The sequence below is a fragment of the Oncorhynchus mykiss genome, chromosome 18 (genome assembly GCF_057628025.1).
Source record: "Oncorhynchus mykiss isolate SJ-2025 chromosome 18, ASM5762802v1, whole genome shotgun sequence".
NCBI lineage: Eukaryota > Metazoa > Chordata > Actinopteri > Salmoniformes > Salmonidae > Oncorhynchus > Oncorhynchus mykiss.
Genome location: NC_143039.1, coordinates 40,154,388 through 40,171,447, shown reverse-complemented (window position 1 = coordinate 40,171,447; position 17,060 = coordinate 40,154,388). Strand labels below are relative to the sequence as shown.

Sequence of the window (17,060 nt, the reverse complement as noted above, 5' to 3'; positions counted from 1 at the left end):
TGTATGTGTTGCCACCCTAGGGTCATGCCCCTACTCATAAGTCAATGTATTATTCTAAAACATAAAATAACATCAGAAATTAGATAAATACTGTGATATGATATTTTGGCCATATAGGAGGCACAGGCAGGTCAAAAATAGTCTCCTCTCCCAGTCACAATACCTCATGTGGGGCTGAAATAGACACTGTGGTGGGTGCTGGAGAGTTGAGAGACCTCTCTGTCATCGTCAGGGGGCCATAGGAAACAGTGGGAAATATTGTGAGGAAGCAGAGTGATGATCTCTTCTTACATTTGGTTGAATTCTGGTCACATATCAAGTGTAATTAGTAGACTAGGCCTATTGTGTGTTTCTGCCCTGCTTGTCAGGGCTGAGTGTCTGTCACTAATAAAAAACACAGTGTTTTTTCCTCTTCCTGTCTGACTGCACTGCCAGCCAGGCAGAACCTCCCCTGTTCCTCTGCACTGCCTGCCAGCCAGAATCTCCCATGTTTCACTGCATTGCCTGCCAGGCAGAACCTCCCCTGTTCCACTGCACTGCCAGCCTGGCAGAACCTCCCTTGTTTAAAGCAAATTCATGGTCAATCTCGAAAGTGTACTGTCCGTACATCATTTACTGCGATGCGGCCTCTGCAGAAGTGAGCACATTCATACTTGCGCTTCGCAGAGCTGTTGTGAAGGAAGTTGTCAAGGAAGTGAGTTTGTGTGTTTATACAGGATGTGCACCCCTACCTACCCAATCATGTGAATGCAGAGCTATAGGGAGCCCTCCGCATTGTTAAAACATTTGGGATGCACACGGCGATGCCTTGATTTGAGACTTGATTTGGTCTCCGCAAGCCTCCAGAGGCTTTGCAATTGCGTCACAACATCCGTACGGAGCCTCCGGACCTCATTGCCTGATCAAGCATAAATCGGCTTTTACATGCACTGCCAGCCAGGCAGAACCTCCCCTGTTCTACTGCACTGCCAGCCAGCCAGCCAGGCAGAACCTCCCCTGTTTCACTGGACTGCCAGCCAGCCAGGCAGAACCTCCCCTGTTTCACTGGACTTCAAGCCCACCAGCCAAACATAACCTCCTGTTCCACTGCAATGCCAGGCAGGCAGAACCTCCCCTGTTCCACTCGACTGTCAGCAAGCTAGGCCATACAGAGTGCAGCTTGCATTATTGAAGCCCCAAAATTATTGGTGTAACTCCCACAGTTCAAAGTCAGATGCTGAGCACTGCTGATTGTGCTGGTTAAACGGTAGACTCAGCAATGCATGAAGTAAACGGAAATATCTTGTCGAATTCAGCAACAACCAAGACCGTTGGAGCATGAGGCTAACTCCACTGTTTTGGTTCTATAGCTATCATGTTGTAGCTGGGTGAAGCGCACCCTTGCACATGCGCAGATACTGTGTGAGAGCAGTGTTGCATCGTGCTCATCTGAATATCTGCGCTGCTGCTCATACCAACATCACTGAGTCAGTTTAATATTATATTATTTTAAAGCCCATCTAGTTACTGATGCGTGCAACTCCCACAGTTCAAAGTCAGTTGCTGAGCTTTGCTGATAGTGCCGGTTAATATTATATTATTTCAAAGTCCATCTAAGGACTGATGCTGCAAATTTGGGCAAGCTTTAAAGGACCGTTTAAAAAATATATGTTTTACCAAATCTCTATTTTTGATGAAAGCACGCATTTGCCTGTGCACTAAAAAGTATTGCTCAAATCCAACAAAACAGAATATAAAATACTGAAATTACACTATTTCACGTGTACAACATCGCCATCACTATATTATAGTTTTGCATTTTTTAAAACGACGTTCATTAGTGTTTTTGGAGCTTTGTCCATGTTTTCTGCACGCCCACATTCTGCCGAATGAGCCTGAGGAGGTCTATCGCTGGTCGGGTAAGTTTCTCAGAACCAAGTGAAATGACATAAAAAGTGTCTGTACACTTTTATAGCATGCCATCCTTTAAGCATGATGGTGCAATGCTCTGACTGTTGATAGGCCTAATTCAATGTATCAATGTTTGAAACTATAAACTTTTTTATTAAATTACCCCATTTCTGGGATGCCATTTTGCATCACAGCATCAGTACATTTATGATAAAAGAATACATCTACTTACTTACTGTAGCCAAACTGATTTATGTTACCTTATGCTAATACTGTTCCAGTACAGGTCCGTGAGGAATAATTAAAGCAGATATGTGACCCACCACCTGGATTCGGTCCTACTGTATGTACTGTAGCTAAATTTGAAGCTCAGAGCTAGAAAAAAAATCTCATACACTGCAGTTGTATGGTAGTGTACTAAACAACCAAAGGTTTCAAGACAAAAGACTGGGTTATACTACTTCTATCGACATGTCTGTATACAGTTGTTGCAGTGACATTATGAACATTCAATTGTCGTATGACATCAAACTTGTTCTTGTCGTTATGAAAAAGTATAAACACAAAATCAGTCTGGTGGTCCAAAATAGCATAACTGGTGTATTTTAACACCAATAAACCAATTTAAACCAAAAAGCAACTTTCTAAACAATGCTTTGGTTAGTTTTTAGCTTGTTAGCTAGCTAGCTAACGTTAAGTTAGCTGGCTAGCCAGTTCAAATAATGACCACATCATATAGCTGACAAAGTATTCATTATTACAGGAAAATAAACTCACAACAAGATACTTCTTTACAAGTTAATTACAGAAAATAGCTTGGTTGTGAGTGTGATTAAATAAAAGCAGGGCATTCTACCAGATAATTTTAGAATTTGGACACTGTATCGTTGGCCTAACGTTATATCCTAATTTGACTTTGGTGCATGTTTTGACTTTCATGTGTCATGTTGTTCTTCACATTACCGCCTCTGTTAAACACACAATATCAAATCAAATCTAAGTTTATTTTTCACATGCACAGGATAGAGAAGGTGTAAACGGTACAGTGAGCTGGTTACTTGCATAGTGGGGTCTTTTGTTTAAACATGTAGTTAGCTTAACTAGCTAAACAATGAACCATAATCCCAACTCATAACGTTACTATCCTGCATGAATCTACAGGTAGCTAAAGCTAACCGAACTAGGTTCAACGTTAGCTAGCTAGCTAACATTAGGCTATAACACGCAATGCAAATGGCTCTGAGATATGAATAATATTACTACACAGATCATACATGTAACATTAGCTAGCAAGCCAGCCAGCTAACGTTAGCTAGCTAACAGTACGCTTTAACTTACAATGAAAACAACTTTCTGACAAAATTTGAAATGTATAATATCTAAAAATGTAGCTAGCTAGACTCTCTTCCACGTATACATGGATGAACGCTTCTCCCACTCTGTCACGGATGCCATGGTTGCCCTTAGTTTGAAGATGTAATCCGGAGACAGGGGTTTTATACAACAGCTTTTTGTGTGTTCTCTTTTCGACTCCCTCCACATACTTGCAATCAAACACCTGAATTTTATCCTTCTCCTTAGCTATCATACTCTGCTTCCACCGAACATTTCACTGATTTCAAAACTCTACCCTCCAGAAAGTGGAGAGCATTAGCAACACATCTGCAGTTCTTTGTGATATCTTTCAAAAATATGCGTTAGAAAGGATTACCTACACATACTGAGCAACTCATGTTATAGACGGAAACGTGCTACATGGCAGACCAATCCAAACTCATCTCTCGGCATGTCCAGCCCATCCATTATCCCAGCCAATCGTGGCTAGTGGGAAGGTTCCTTCCTTTTTCCGTGGCTAAACCAACTATGCTTATAATTTAACAATTTTATTTGTATTTACAGATGGCATACAAGTTTGTTATTAAGGCACATGAAAGTTCATATGTTCCTGAAGGCATTTCTGCCAAAAAACACATTCTGTAAGAAAAAAAAGGATTACGTTCAAATGCCTCTTCTGTGAACAAGTCACATATAGGCCTAACCCCCTAGTGTAGGGGTATTAAAATCTTACCCTATAAGTTCCGGAGCTTGCTGGTTTTCTGTTCTACCTGACAATTAATTAATGATACCCACCTGTTGTCACAGGTCTAAATCAGTCCCTGAATAGAGGGGATTTTCTTTTTTAAGCAGTAGAACTGGCTTTGAGGTCCAGATTTGGATTTGAGGGCCCTAGTGTACCTCACAACAAAGATCTCCTGGAACACGCCTGTGATAAAGTACCATTACCTTTCCTTCAGAGGATGGAAAAATAGGAATCTCAAGCCTCGTATGACCATCCTGATCTCACGAGCGTACGGTATTCTGTTTTGCTGCACGGATTCTGTTAAATGAAGCAAAACAAGAGTGCAGTGGTCAGGATGGTGGATCAGGCTAACATTTCCTAGCCCAGGTGCAGGAATACTGTCAAATAGGCCTAATCCCGAAGACAATACATAATAATAGACTGTTATTCCTGAATCCTGAAATCAAATCAAGCACAAATGCTGTGTGTCAAAGCAGCTTGTTCTCTGCAAAGGCACCAAAAGCTGTTGTTCCTGTTGTTCTTTGAATATCAGACAAACATCCATCTTGTTGGTAATTTCGGTAGTACCTATACTAATGGCTGAAGGTGCTGTGATACCAGTCTGGTGGTCTTATAAAGTCGTTTTTATAAGCCTCTGGCTCAGTCGCGGTTTCAACTGTCAGTTTATTAGTCCATTAAAGGCCTAAAATCTCTTTCCATCTCTCTTAGGGTCTGGACGAGGAGGCCATCATTGACCTCGGGAAGACCAGCTCCACCACCAACACCAACTATGAGACGGAAGACCTGGAGAGTAAGTCTAGTCTAGACTTCTTCCCTGGTCCATACAGCCCTACCAACTTACTGTACCTATGTGTATGTCTATGCCTGTGTGTTAATTCCTGTGTGCAATGTGTTGGAGAAATGGTGTGCTAGTTGAATTGGCTCAATTCAGTCAATTGAATTGAAATTGAACTAAACCCTAGTTCCAGTCAGCCTCTGTGAATGTACCAGTTTGTGTATCTGCCTTTATTACTGTTGTGTCTAGATGCCCGTTTTTCTGTCTCTGTGTGGATGATTTCTGTCCACATTATAGGCCTAGATACGTGCTGTGAATAGAAAGAACAGGTGTTGCTGGTTTTGTTTCTCAGGGGGCCTTGGCAGATTAAAGCCAGCCCCAGCCTGGCTCTCCTCACCTGGGTGTGGGGTATGTTCATTAGCCAGACAAACATGAGCCCACTGACATATGGCAAATGTAATTGAGCTTAACTGTTGTGTACGCCTTTATTCAAGTCCAGCTGGTCGTATCACATGAAAGTACTGTACATATGACACGGTGGTGTCTGACACAGTGGTGTCTCCTTACAACCCAAACATTCTCTGCCTATCTGACTATGATTAGCCGCAAATCTGGCCTCTGATTATCTGGCCCGTCTAGGTAACAAAGTTAGCATTTTCTCTCTGAGCTGTACATTCCAGGGGATTTCAAACACGACCTGTGATTATCTCTAATGGGTACTGAGAACGCCTACCAATCACCTGCCTAGTTCCCCAAGCAGAAATAGGCTGCATGTTTCATTGGAGCTTGCAGTGAAGTACATGGTATGGTTGACTAAGAGAGTACTAAATGGTCAGTAGACTGTCTATGGTCATACAAAACAGTATGATGAGTAACTTTTTATTAGACATCAATGTGTATGTCATGAAATTAATGACTACTTTCAATTTATGTAGGAAAATCGAAATAAACAAAAACTGAGATGCAAGGTTTTTCCAGGAAGCAGACGATATTTGAGTTATAATTAATTTAGAAACAGAGCTGGCAGCGAGCCAGTTGTTATTGAAACCACTCCTCTGTGGTCCTTCTCCTGGGAACGAGGCAGAGACAGGAGAGTGTTTTAAAGGAAGTGTCATTGCACAGCTAGCAAATAACATCATTACCACATGTACTGTACATGTTCTCTTTCTCTCTCTCTCTAGTTTGCCATTCTCTCTCTCTCTCTATCCATTATCCCTCTCATTTCCCCTGTTTTGTTTCTGGTATTTTTGTCTCTCTTCATTCCACTCAAACACTATATCCCTCTCTCTATTGCCTTTCTCTTTTTCTTTGTATATCCATCTGTTAGGCTCATGTCTTTCTCTTATCTTTTCCTTTTCCTTCTCCCCTTCTTATGTATTTTTTTCATCAGCTCTCCCAGAGTATCTCTCAAATCAAAGTAGAATGACTCATCCTCCCAAAACATCTATTGGCACAAGAAAACTAGGACATTTGCATTTCATAGCAAGAATCCAACAAACAGTGAAAATAAACAAATATGAAAAAAGTGATAGTATTTTTTCCTGTCTAAGTAGGTTATTCACAGGAAATGGAGACTGGTAATCTGTAAATCTCTCTGGTTTGGTGTGGTGTGTCTCAGGCCACAGGGCGGTCTATGTCGGGGTCCATGTGCCGCTGGGCCGGGAGAACAAACGCAGGCACCATGGCAGAGGCCACAAACACCACCGCAAGAGGAGGGAGCGGGAGGAGGACCGCGAGGAGGAGGACCCCACTTATGGTAACTAACTTCTACCTTAAAGTCCAGTTAAAAGCATCAGCTGACGGTTAGAAATGTTAGTAGAGGTGCTGACTAAAGGATTAGTAAACGTCAGACACTTTATAGGCTGACAGAAATTGCTGACAACAATTTAATAGGTTAACAATTTTCATCTATTAAATTGTTGGGAGCATACATAGAATGTGCGACTTTCTTTGTTTTTACCCAACAAACTTCTACCTTCCTTGATGCTCTTTATGCATCTCCTCATGCAATTGAATAAATGTGTGTTGGAACATATGGCTAAATAGACTTAAATCCATGTTGTTACCCTACATATAAGTCGTCTATCATGGGGTAATTTGGATAAAGAGTCAGGGCTTTTAGTGCCGTGCTAATGTACCGGTAGACATAATCATAATGTATTGGAATCGTGTCAATGCAAAAACTCCCACCACAAATTGCCCTTAAACATTTCCCCCATGTGATTTGTAACAATTTACTTTATTTGTTGACATTTCTTAATTTTCACAAGCATCCCCCCTAAAAAATGACAACTAACATAATGCCCCTTTTACCCCCCCCCCTTCCTTCCCACACAGAACATCACTCTCCCCAACACATACACAGAACAACATGCTACATGCTACACCCCCCCCCCCCCAGTATTGGCCTCAATTATGTACAAAATAACAAGACAGAGTGTCCTCAAAATCAAATAATAGCAGATGAATGAATCAACACAAATACAATATACACTCACTGGCCAGTTTATTACGTACACCCGTCTAGTACTGGGTCGGACCCACCTTTGCCTCCAAAACAGCCTGACACAAGGTGTCGGAAATGTTCCTTGCTTGGTATCAAGGGACTTAACGTGTGCCAGGAAAACCTTCCCCACACCAGTACACCACCGCCACCAGCCTGTACCATTGAGACCAGGCAGGATGGGTCCATGGACTCATGTTGTTAACGCTAAATCCTGACTCGGCCATCAGCATGACTCAACAGCATTCGTCGGACCAGGCAATGTTTTTCCACTCCTCAATTGTTTGTTGTTGGTGATCGTGTGCCCACTGCAGCCACGTTTTAGCTGATGGGAGTGGAATCCGGTGTGGTCCTCTGCTGGATTAGCCCATCCAGATCGACAAGATGTGTGTTCCGAGTTGAAGTGTTATTTTTATACAAAAGTGTTGAGAATGACACAAATATTAATTTCCACAAAGTTTGCTGCTTCAGTGTCTTTAGATATTTTTGTCAGATGTTACTATGGAATACTGAAGTATAATTACAAGCATTTCATAAGTGTCAAAGGCTTTTATTGACAATTACATGAAGTTGATGTAAAGAGTCAATATTTGCAGTGTTGACCCTTCTTTTTCAAGACCTCTGCAATCTGCCCTGACATGCTGTCAATTAACTTCTGGGCCACATCCTGACTGATGGCAGCCCATTCTTGCATAATCAATGCTTGGAGTTTGTCAGAATTTGTGGGTTTTTGTTTGTCCACCCGCCTCTTGAGGATTGACCACAAGTTCTCAATGGGATTAAGGTCTGGGGAGTTTCCTGGCCATGGACCCAAAGTATCGATGTTTCGTTCCCTGAGCCACTTAGTTATCACTTTTTTATTTATTTTTATGGCAAGGTGCTTCATCATGCTGGAAAAGGCATTGTTCGTCACCAAACTGTTCCTGGATGGTTGGGAGAAGTTGCTCTCAGAGGATGTGTTGGTACCATTCTTTATTCATGGCTGTGTTCTTAGTCAAAATTGTGAGTGAGCCCTTGGCTGAGATGCAACCCCACACATGAATGGTCTCAGGATGCTTTACTGTTGGCATGATGCAGGACTGATGGTGGCGCTCACCTTGTATTCTCCAGACAAGCCTTTTTCCGGATGCGCCAAACAATTGGAAAGGGGAAAAATGACTTTACCCCAGTCCTCAGCAGTCCAATCCCTGTACCTTTTGCAGAATATCAGTCTGTCCCTGATGTTTTTCCTGGAGAGTAGTTGCTTCTTTGCTGCCCTTCTTGACACCAGGCCATCCTCAAAGTCTTTGCCTCACTGTGCGTGCAGATGCACACACACCTGCCTGCTGCCATTCCTGAGCAAGCTCTGTACTGGTGGTGCCCCAATCACGCAGCTGAATCAACTTTAGGAGATGGCCCTGGCGCTTGCTGGACTTTCTTGGGCGCCCTGAAGCCTTCTTCACAACAATTTAACCGCTCTTCTTGAAGTTCTTGATGATCCGATAAATGATTGATTTAGGTGCAATCTTACTGGCAGCAATATCCTTGCCTGTGAAGCTCTTTTTGTGCAAAGCAATGATGACGGCATGTGTTTCCTTGCAGGTAAACATGGTTGACAGAGGATAAAAAACTGAAATATCATCTTTACAAGTATTCAGACCCTTTACTCAGCACTTTGCTTAAGCACCTTTGGCAGTGATTACAGCCTCGAATCTTGGGAGCGTTGCTGCACAGTTCAAGTCCGGGCTCTGGCTGAGCCACTCAAGGACATTGAGACTTCTCCCGAAGCCACTCCAGCGTAATCTTGGATGTGTGTTTAGGGTCATTGGAAGGTGAACCTTCGCCCCAGTCTGAGGTCCTTAACACTCTGGAGCAGGTTTTCATCAAGGATCTCGCTGTACTTTGCTCTATTCATCTTTCCCTCGATACTGACTCGTCTCCCAATCCCTGCTTCTGAACAACATCCCCACAGCATGATACTGCCAACCCCATTCATCCAGAAGTGATTCTTGGCATTCAGGTCAAATAGTTCAATCTTGATTTCATCAGACCAGAAAATCTTGTTTCTCATGGTCTGAGAGGCCTGTAGGTGCCTTTTGGCAAACTCCAAGCAAGCTGTCATGTGCCTTTTACTGAGGAGTGGCTTCCATCTGGTCACTCTACCTTAAAGGCCTGATTTGGTGGAGTGCTGCAGATATGGTTGTCCTTCTGGAAGGTTCTTCCATTGCCACAGAGGAACTCTGGAGTTCTGTTGGAATGACCTTCGGGTTCTTGGTCACCTCCCTGACCAAGGCCTTTCTCCCCCCGATTGCTCAGTTTGGGCGGACAGCCAGCTCTAAGAAGAGTCTTGGTGGTTCCAAACTTCTTCCATTTAAGAATGATGGAGGCCATTGGGTTTTTGGTGGCGGCCATTGGGTTTTCAATGCTGCAGACATTTTTTGGTACCCAACAAAACCTGCCAAGAGAGGGCCGCCCACCAAAACTCACGGACCAGGCAAGGATGGCGTTAATCAGAGAGGCAACAAAGAGACCAAAGATAACCCTGAAGGAGCTGCAAAGCTCCACAGTGGAGATTATAGTATCTGTCCATAGGACTACTTTAAGCCTTACACTCCACAGAGCTGGGCTTTACAGAAGAGAGTCTAGAAAAAAAGCCATTGCTTCAAGAAAAAAATAAGCAAACATGTTTGGTGTTCGCCAAAAGGCAAGTGGGAGACTCCCCAAACAAATGGAAGAAGGTACTCTGGTTAGATGAGACTAAATTGAGCTTTTTGGCCATCAAGGAAAACGCTATGTCTGGTGCAAACCCAACACCTCTCATCACCCCAAGAGCACCAGCCCCACAGTGAAGCATGGTGGTGGCAGCATCGTTCTGTGAGTATGTTTTTCCATTGGCAGGGACTGGGAAACTGGTCATAATTTAAGGAATGATGGATGGGAAATTCTTGAGGGAAACCTGTTTCAGTCTTCCAGAGATTTGAGACTGGTGACGGAGGTTCACCTTCCAGCAGGACAATGACCCTAAGCATACTGCTAAAGCAACACTCAAGTGGTTTAAGGGGAAACATTTAAATGTCTTGGAATGGCGTTGTCAAAGCCCAGACCTCAATCCAATTGAGAATCTGTGGCATGACTTAAAGATTGCTGTACACCAGCGGAACCCATCCAACTTGAAGGAGCTGGAGCAGATTTGCCTTGAAGAATGGGCAAAAATACCAGTGGCTAGATGGGCCAAGCTTATGGAGACATACCTCAAGAGACGTGAAACTGTAATGGCTGCAAAAGGTGGCTCTACAAAGTATTGACCTTTTGGGAGTGAATAGTAATGCACGCTCAAGTTCTCTGTTCTTTTGTATTTTTTCTTGTTTGTTTCACAATAAAACATATTTTGTATCTTCAAAAAGTGGTAGGCATGTTGTGTAAATAAGATGATACAAACACCCCCAAAAATCTATTTTAATTCCAGGTTACAAATGATCAAAATAGGAAAAATGCCACAAGCCACTGTACTGGACAGGTGTGTACCTTTCCAAATCATGTCCAATCAATTGCATTTACTACAGGTGGACTCTAATCAAGTTGTAGAAACATCTCAAGGATGATCAATGGAAACGCACCTGAGCTCAATTTCAAGTGTCAGTGCAAAGGGTCTGAATACGCATGTAAATAAGGTATTTCAGTTTTTTATTTTTAATACATTTGCAAACATTTCAAAAAAAAACTTTTCACTTTGTCATTATCGGGTATTGTTTGTAGATTGATTAGATGTATTAATTTAATCCATTTCAGAGTCTGGCTGTAACATAACAAGAAGTGGTAGAATTCAGAGTCTGAATTTTTTACGAATGCCCTGTATACTACATAACCAAAAATATGTGGACACCTGCTCGTCGAACATCTCATTCCAAAATCATAGGCTTAGTATCAATGTGTTCCCCCCTTTGCTGCTATAACAGCCTCCACTCTTTTGGGAAAGCTTCCCACTAGTTGGGACATTGCTGCAGGGAATGTCTTCCATTTAGCCACAAGAGCATTAGGGAGTTCGGGCACTGATGCCGGGTGAATAGGCCTGGCTTGCAGTCTGCGTTCCAACTCATCCTTAAGGTGTTCGATGGGGTTGAGGTCAGGGGTCTGGGCAGGCCAGGTAAGTTTTTCCACACCGATCTCTGCAAACCATTTCTGTATGTACCTCGCTTTATGCTGAGGAAAGGGCCTTTCACAAACTGTTGCAACAAAGTTGGAAGCACATAATTGTCTACAATGTTAATTTATGTAGCGTTAAGATTTCCCTTCACTGGAACTAAGGGAACTAGACCTAACCATGAAAAACAGCCACAGTCTATTTTTCCGACTACTCCATACTTTACAGTTGGTACTATGCATTCAGGCAGGTAGCGTTCTCCTGGCATCTGCCAAACCCAGATTTGTCCGTCAGAATGCCAGCTGGTGAAGCTTGTTTCATCACTCCAAAGAACGTGTTTTCATTGCTCCAGCTTCAAATGGCGGTGGGCTTTACACCACTTGGCATTGCACATGGGGATCCTAGGCTTGTGTGAGACTGCTCGGCCATGAAAACTGATTTCATGAAGCTCAGAACAAAGTTCTTGTGCTGACGTTGCTTCCAGAGGCAGTTTGGCTACGAGGACAGACGATTTTTACGCACTGCGCACTTCAGCAGTCGCCGGTCCTATTCTGTGACCTTGTGTGGCCTACCACTACGCGGCTGAGTCGTTGTTGTTCCTAGATGTTTCCACTTCACAATAACAGCACATACAGTTGAACAGGGCAGCTCTAACAGGGCAGAAATTTGATGAACTGACTTGTTGGAAAGGTGGCACCCTATGACCGTGCCACATTGAAAGTCACTGAGCTCAGTACTACTGCCAATATTTGTCTATGGTGATTGCATGGCTATGTGCTCGATTTGATACACTTGTCAACAACAGGTGTGACTGGAATAGCTGAATCCCCTAATTTCAGTGGGTGTCCACATACTTTTGTATATATAGTGTATATGGACACAATCCAGTTGTTCGTTCTATATGTTCCGTTCTTATCCCTTGCTTTCTAGCTAGCCAACTATCTACGGCTAACACAGTCACTACCTCTGCAGCCAGAATAACAGCAAAGAAGCTGCATTTGAGTTTGTTTAAGCTGTTTTCTAAATCAAATCTGAAATCCAGGTTTATTTGTCACGTGCGCTGAATACAACAGGTGTAGTAGACCTTACAGTGAAATGCTTACTTACAGGCTCTAACCAATAGTGCAAAAAAAGGTATTAGGTAAACAGTAGGTAGCTAAAGAAATAAAACAACAGTAAAAAGACAGGCTAAACACAGTAGCGAGGCTATAAAAGTAGCGAGGCTACATACAGACACTGGTTAGTCAGGCTGATTGAGGTAGTATGTACATGTAGATATGGTTAAAGTGACTATGCTTATATGAAGAACAGAGAGTAGCAGTAGCGTAAAAGAGGGGTTGGGGGACACACACAATGCAAATAGTCCGGGTAGCCATTTGATTACCTGTTCAGGAGTCCTATGGCGGCTGGGGTCTTTGACAATATTTAGGGCCTTCCTCTGACACTGCCTGGTGTAGAGGTCCTGGATGGCAGGCAGCTTAGCCCCAGTGATGTACTGGGCCGTATGCACTACCCTCTGTAGTGCCTTGCGGCCAGAGGCTGAGCAGTTGCCGTACCAGGCAGTGATGCAACCAGTGCTCTCGATGTTGCAGCTGTAGAACCTTTTGAGGACCTCAGGACCCATGCCAAATCTTTTTAGATTCCTGAGGGGTGAATAGGCTTTGTCGTGCCCTCTTCACGACTGTCTTGGTGTGTTTGGACCATTCTAGTTTGTTGTTGATGTGGACACGAAGGAACTTGAAGCTCTCAACCTGCTCCACTACAGCCCCGTCGATGAGAATGGGGGCATGCTCGATCCTCCTTTTCCTGTAGTCCACAATAATTTCCTTAGTCTTGGTTACGTTGAGGGATAGGTTGTTATTCTGGCACCACCCGGCCAGGTCTCTGACTTCCTCCCTATAGGCTGTCTCGTCGTTGTCAGTGATCAGGCCTACCACTGTTGTGTCGTCTGCAAACTTAATGATGGTGTTGGAGTCGTGATTGCCATGCAGTAGTGGGTGAACAGGGAGTACAGGAGGGGACTGGGCACGCACCCCTGGGGAGCTCCAGTGTTGAGGATCAGCGTGGCAGATGTGTTGCTACCTACCCTCACCACCTGGGGGGCGGCCCGTCACGAAGTCCAGGATCCAGTTGCAGAGGGAGGTCTTTAGTCCCAGGATCCTTAGCTTAGTGATGAGCTTTGAGGGTACTATGGTGTTGATGTGAGCCATTACCAACCTTTCAAGACACTTAATGTCTACAGACGTGAGTGCTACAGGTCTGTAGTCATTTAGGCAGGTTGCCTTTGTGTTCTTGGGCACAGGGACTATGGTGGTCTGCTTGAAACATGTTGGTTTTACAGACTTAATCAGGGACATGTTGAAAATGTCAGTGAAGACACCTGTCAGTTGATCAGCACTTGCCCGGAGCACAAGTCCAGGTAATCCTTCTGGCCCCACAGCCTTGTGTATGTTGACCTGTTTAAAGGTCTTACTCAAGTCGGCTACAGAGAGCATGATCACACAGTCGCCTGGAACAGCTGATGCTCTCATGCATGCAGCTCGCGGCTGTGCTTCCCTTTGTAGTCTGTAATAGTTTGCATGCCCTGCCACATAAGACGAGCGTCGGAGCCGGTGCCGGTGCCGAATCGGAGCCGATTCAATCTTAGCCCTGTATTGACGCTTTGCCTGTTTGATGGTTTGTCGCACGGCATAGCAGGATTTCTTGTAAGCTTCCGGGTTAGAGTCCCGCACCGTGAAAGAGGCACCTCTACCCTTTTCCCTGTGTATTTATCCCTGTGTTTCCTGTCTTTCTGTGCCAGTTTGTCTTGTATGTTAGTCAAGTCAACCAGTGTGTTTTTCCTGTACTCCTTTTGTTATTCTCTTTCTGATCATCCTGCCTGTTTTGACCCCTGCCTGAATCTGGACTACTTTCCCCCCCCTGCCTGACCTGACCTTGATTCTGCCTGCTCTTCGGTACCTTTTGGACTCTGAACTGGTTTTGACCTTTTGCCTGTCCACGACCATTCTCTTGCCTTACCCTATTGTATTAATACATATTGTAAGACTCCAACAATATGCCTCTTGTATCTGCATCTGGGTCTCACCTTGTGTCATAAGTAGTTTGTTGCAAGCAAACCTGTCAATATGACAACCCGAATTCAAAAATATCTGAAACCAGCTGCTCAAACCAGAAACAAGGGATCAATTCTGACGTTATTGTTTTGCTGATTCACTCAGTCTTGAGTTCCGGCTCTGTTCTTTCACATTTACCTTTTTCTACTCCCACCACAACACATTTAATTATTCCACTCTTTGTAATGCAGAGGAATTCACAGCACTCTATCCAGAAGCTAAGCTTTGGCTCCTGCTCTTCCCACACTCTCCTCATCTCTATATCTCCTGTCATCTCTCCCTGCCTCCCCCATCTAGACACACCCTCCCAGCGGGTGCAGTTCATCCTGGGTACAGAGGATGATGATGTGGAGCACGTCCCCCATGACCTTTTCACCGAGTTGGACGAGCTGTCTTTCAGGGACGGGAGCGCCACTGAGTGGAAGGAGACCGCCAGGTAGGTCAGGTTCCAGACTCCCTACTCCAGGGTCCATGTGGCTTTAGAGAGGCCATGTTATTATGCCATTCTTTGTTCATTCAGGCCTAGATTCAACAGCACTTTATTGGTGCCGTAGGTTTTCCCTGAAATGTTGATGACTTTAACTAATTTTGAAGTAGTCTCCTAGACTGTGGTAAAAGATTCAGGGAAACTGACTTTTTAAAGCTAAAACTGTACTGCTGCTAGACTGTTGGGGAATGGTTACGTGTCTTGAATGTGAATGTGTGATTAATGGGTAAGATTGACAGAGCTCTACTGCCTACAGGTCTGACTGTGAGTCTATCTTAGTCCTCCTCCATAGCCATGGCACCATCGCCATCCCAGACATTGTCAGCCTACGCTCACGGGCTCGGACACAAATACCCAGCAATTTACCGATCTTAAAAAATGAGTTAAAAGCCTAAAAAACGGAATCAAAGGTTTTCCATTACCTCTCAAAAGTGAACACCTCAAGGCAAGGCAAAATGTCTGTTTCTGCTCAAGTTGTTCTTAGACAGCGTTTGGGAAATGGAAGTATGAGTATTGAAGCCATATTCGTGTGTGTTGTGTTGTGTAGGTGGTTGAAGTTTGAGGAGGACGTGGAAGATGGAGGGGAGCGTTGGAGCAAGCCCTATGTGGCCACCCTGTCTCTACACAGCCTGTTTGAGCTGAGGAGCTGCATCCTCAACGGCACCGTCATGCTGGACATGAGGGCCACCTGTATCGAGGAGATTGCAGGTACAGAAGACGTTTGTGTGTTCACATTTGCATGCTATACGATTAGCTAGATTTGTGTGTGCACCAGAGGTAAACGATGATAAACAATGATAAAAAGTTGGTTGAATAAGGTGAAATTTAATTGATCTCTCTCTGTGTGTGTGTATGCAAGCTCATTTGCAAATGAACAACAATACAATGCGCCCGTGTCTGTGTGTGTCCACGTGTGTCCAGACATGTTGATTGACAGCATGGTGGCGTCTGGCCAGCTGAAGGAGGAGCTGCGTCAGAAGGTGCGTGAGGCCATGTTGAAGAGACACCACCACCAGAACGAGAGGAAGCTCAGCAACCGCATACCGCTGGTGCGATCAATCGCAGACATAGGCAAGAAACATTCAGACCCGTTCTTGCTTGAGAGAAATGGTGAGATCCCCTGCGCCGCGCACACTCCATTTCTTTTTCCTCGTCTTCAAAGGGCGTTGAAATAATCTATGTAATCCTTGGTATTCCAAAAAAGGAAAGCTGACAGCATCTCGTACATGTGACCACAACAATCATGTATGTGATGTTTGCCATTTAGCAGATGCTTTTATTAAGTGACTGACAGTAAGGTGAGTGCATACATTTTAGTATGGGTGGCCCCAGCGGGATTCCAATCCACAACCCTGGCGTTGCTAGCGCCGTGGTCTTACCAACTGAGCCACACAAGACCAAATCCACCATGGCTGTTCAGGAGGTGTCAAACTAGTGATGTGAGTAGATGCTACGATGAGGACATAAGCCTCATAGAGACAACTACTACACCCCAATGTGAAAGAGAAATCTGGGTGCGGATGGTGCAAGCATGTGTGGCTGCCCTGTCTCAGGGTTTTGCTTCTGAGAATTAACAATGGCTTCTACTCCATGTTGGAATGGTTGGGGTAATGCTCTTCTTGCAGTTCAATATGTTTTGTTTACTGAGCATGACCTCAGGTTGTGGTGTGTGTGACTGTTTATGTGAATGAAATAATTAGCTCGTGCTACAGTTTCAATGCTCTCTGGTCTCTGTCCTACTGCCACATTTTGTTTTATTAATGCAATGTTGCCTGGGTATAAAATATGTGTGACATGTCATATATTGCATAGCTTGCTTGCAGTGTATGTATACCAAACACGAGACCTGTATGTACACCTCTTCTCTTGCCTGCAAGCATCTCTCTACCCAAAATGCTCTCCCTTAGTACAATATATGTCACTGTGTGATTGGTGAGTGGACAAGCTTATTGTTCTGTGTGGACACCTCACCTCTCTCACCGTTCCCCTGCAAGAACCTCTCGACACCTCTGTCTCTCTCTAACCACACTCCTCCCAAGCTCCCCCCACCTTCCTTCTGCCACCAGATAATGCACCCCTAAAACCACCTCTC

The 17,060-nt window shown here is 44.1% G+C and overlaps 1 protein-coding gene across 20 annotated transcripts in view; it reads left to right on the top strand.

The window, feature by feature from the left end:
• Positions 1-17,060, top strand: part of LOC110496030 (sodium bicarbonate cotransporter 3) — a 59,198-nt gene that overhangs the window by 10,244 nt on the left and 31,894 nt on the right. For 12 of the 20 annotated variants that reach the window (XR_016488475.1, XR_016488473.1, XR_016488474.1 and 9 more), the window contains exons 2-6: positions 4,679-4,760; positions 6,364-6,501; positions 14,779-14,917; positions 15,516-15,676; positions 15,890-16,078. Coding sequence is in view for 17 of the 20 variants with exons in the window: in XM_021571657.3 (XP_021427332.3) it covers positions 4,679-4,760; positions 6,364-6,501; positions 14,779-14,917; positions 15,516-15,676; positions 15,890-16,078 (709 nt within the window). In the remaining 3 variants the exon portion in view is untranslated. Of the gene's footprint in view, positions 1-1,604; positions 1,899-4,678; positions 4,761-6,363; positions 6,502-14,778; positions 14,918-15,515; positions 15,677-15,889; positions 16,079-17,060 lie in introns of those variants that run through there. The other 8 variants (XM_090208408.1, XM_090208404.1, XM_036952516.2 and 5 more) reach the window with 3 other exon arrangements.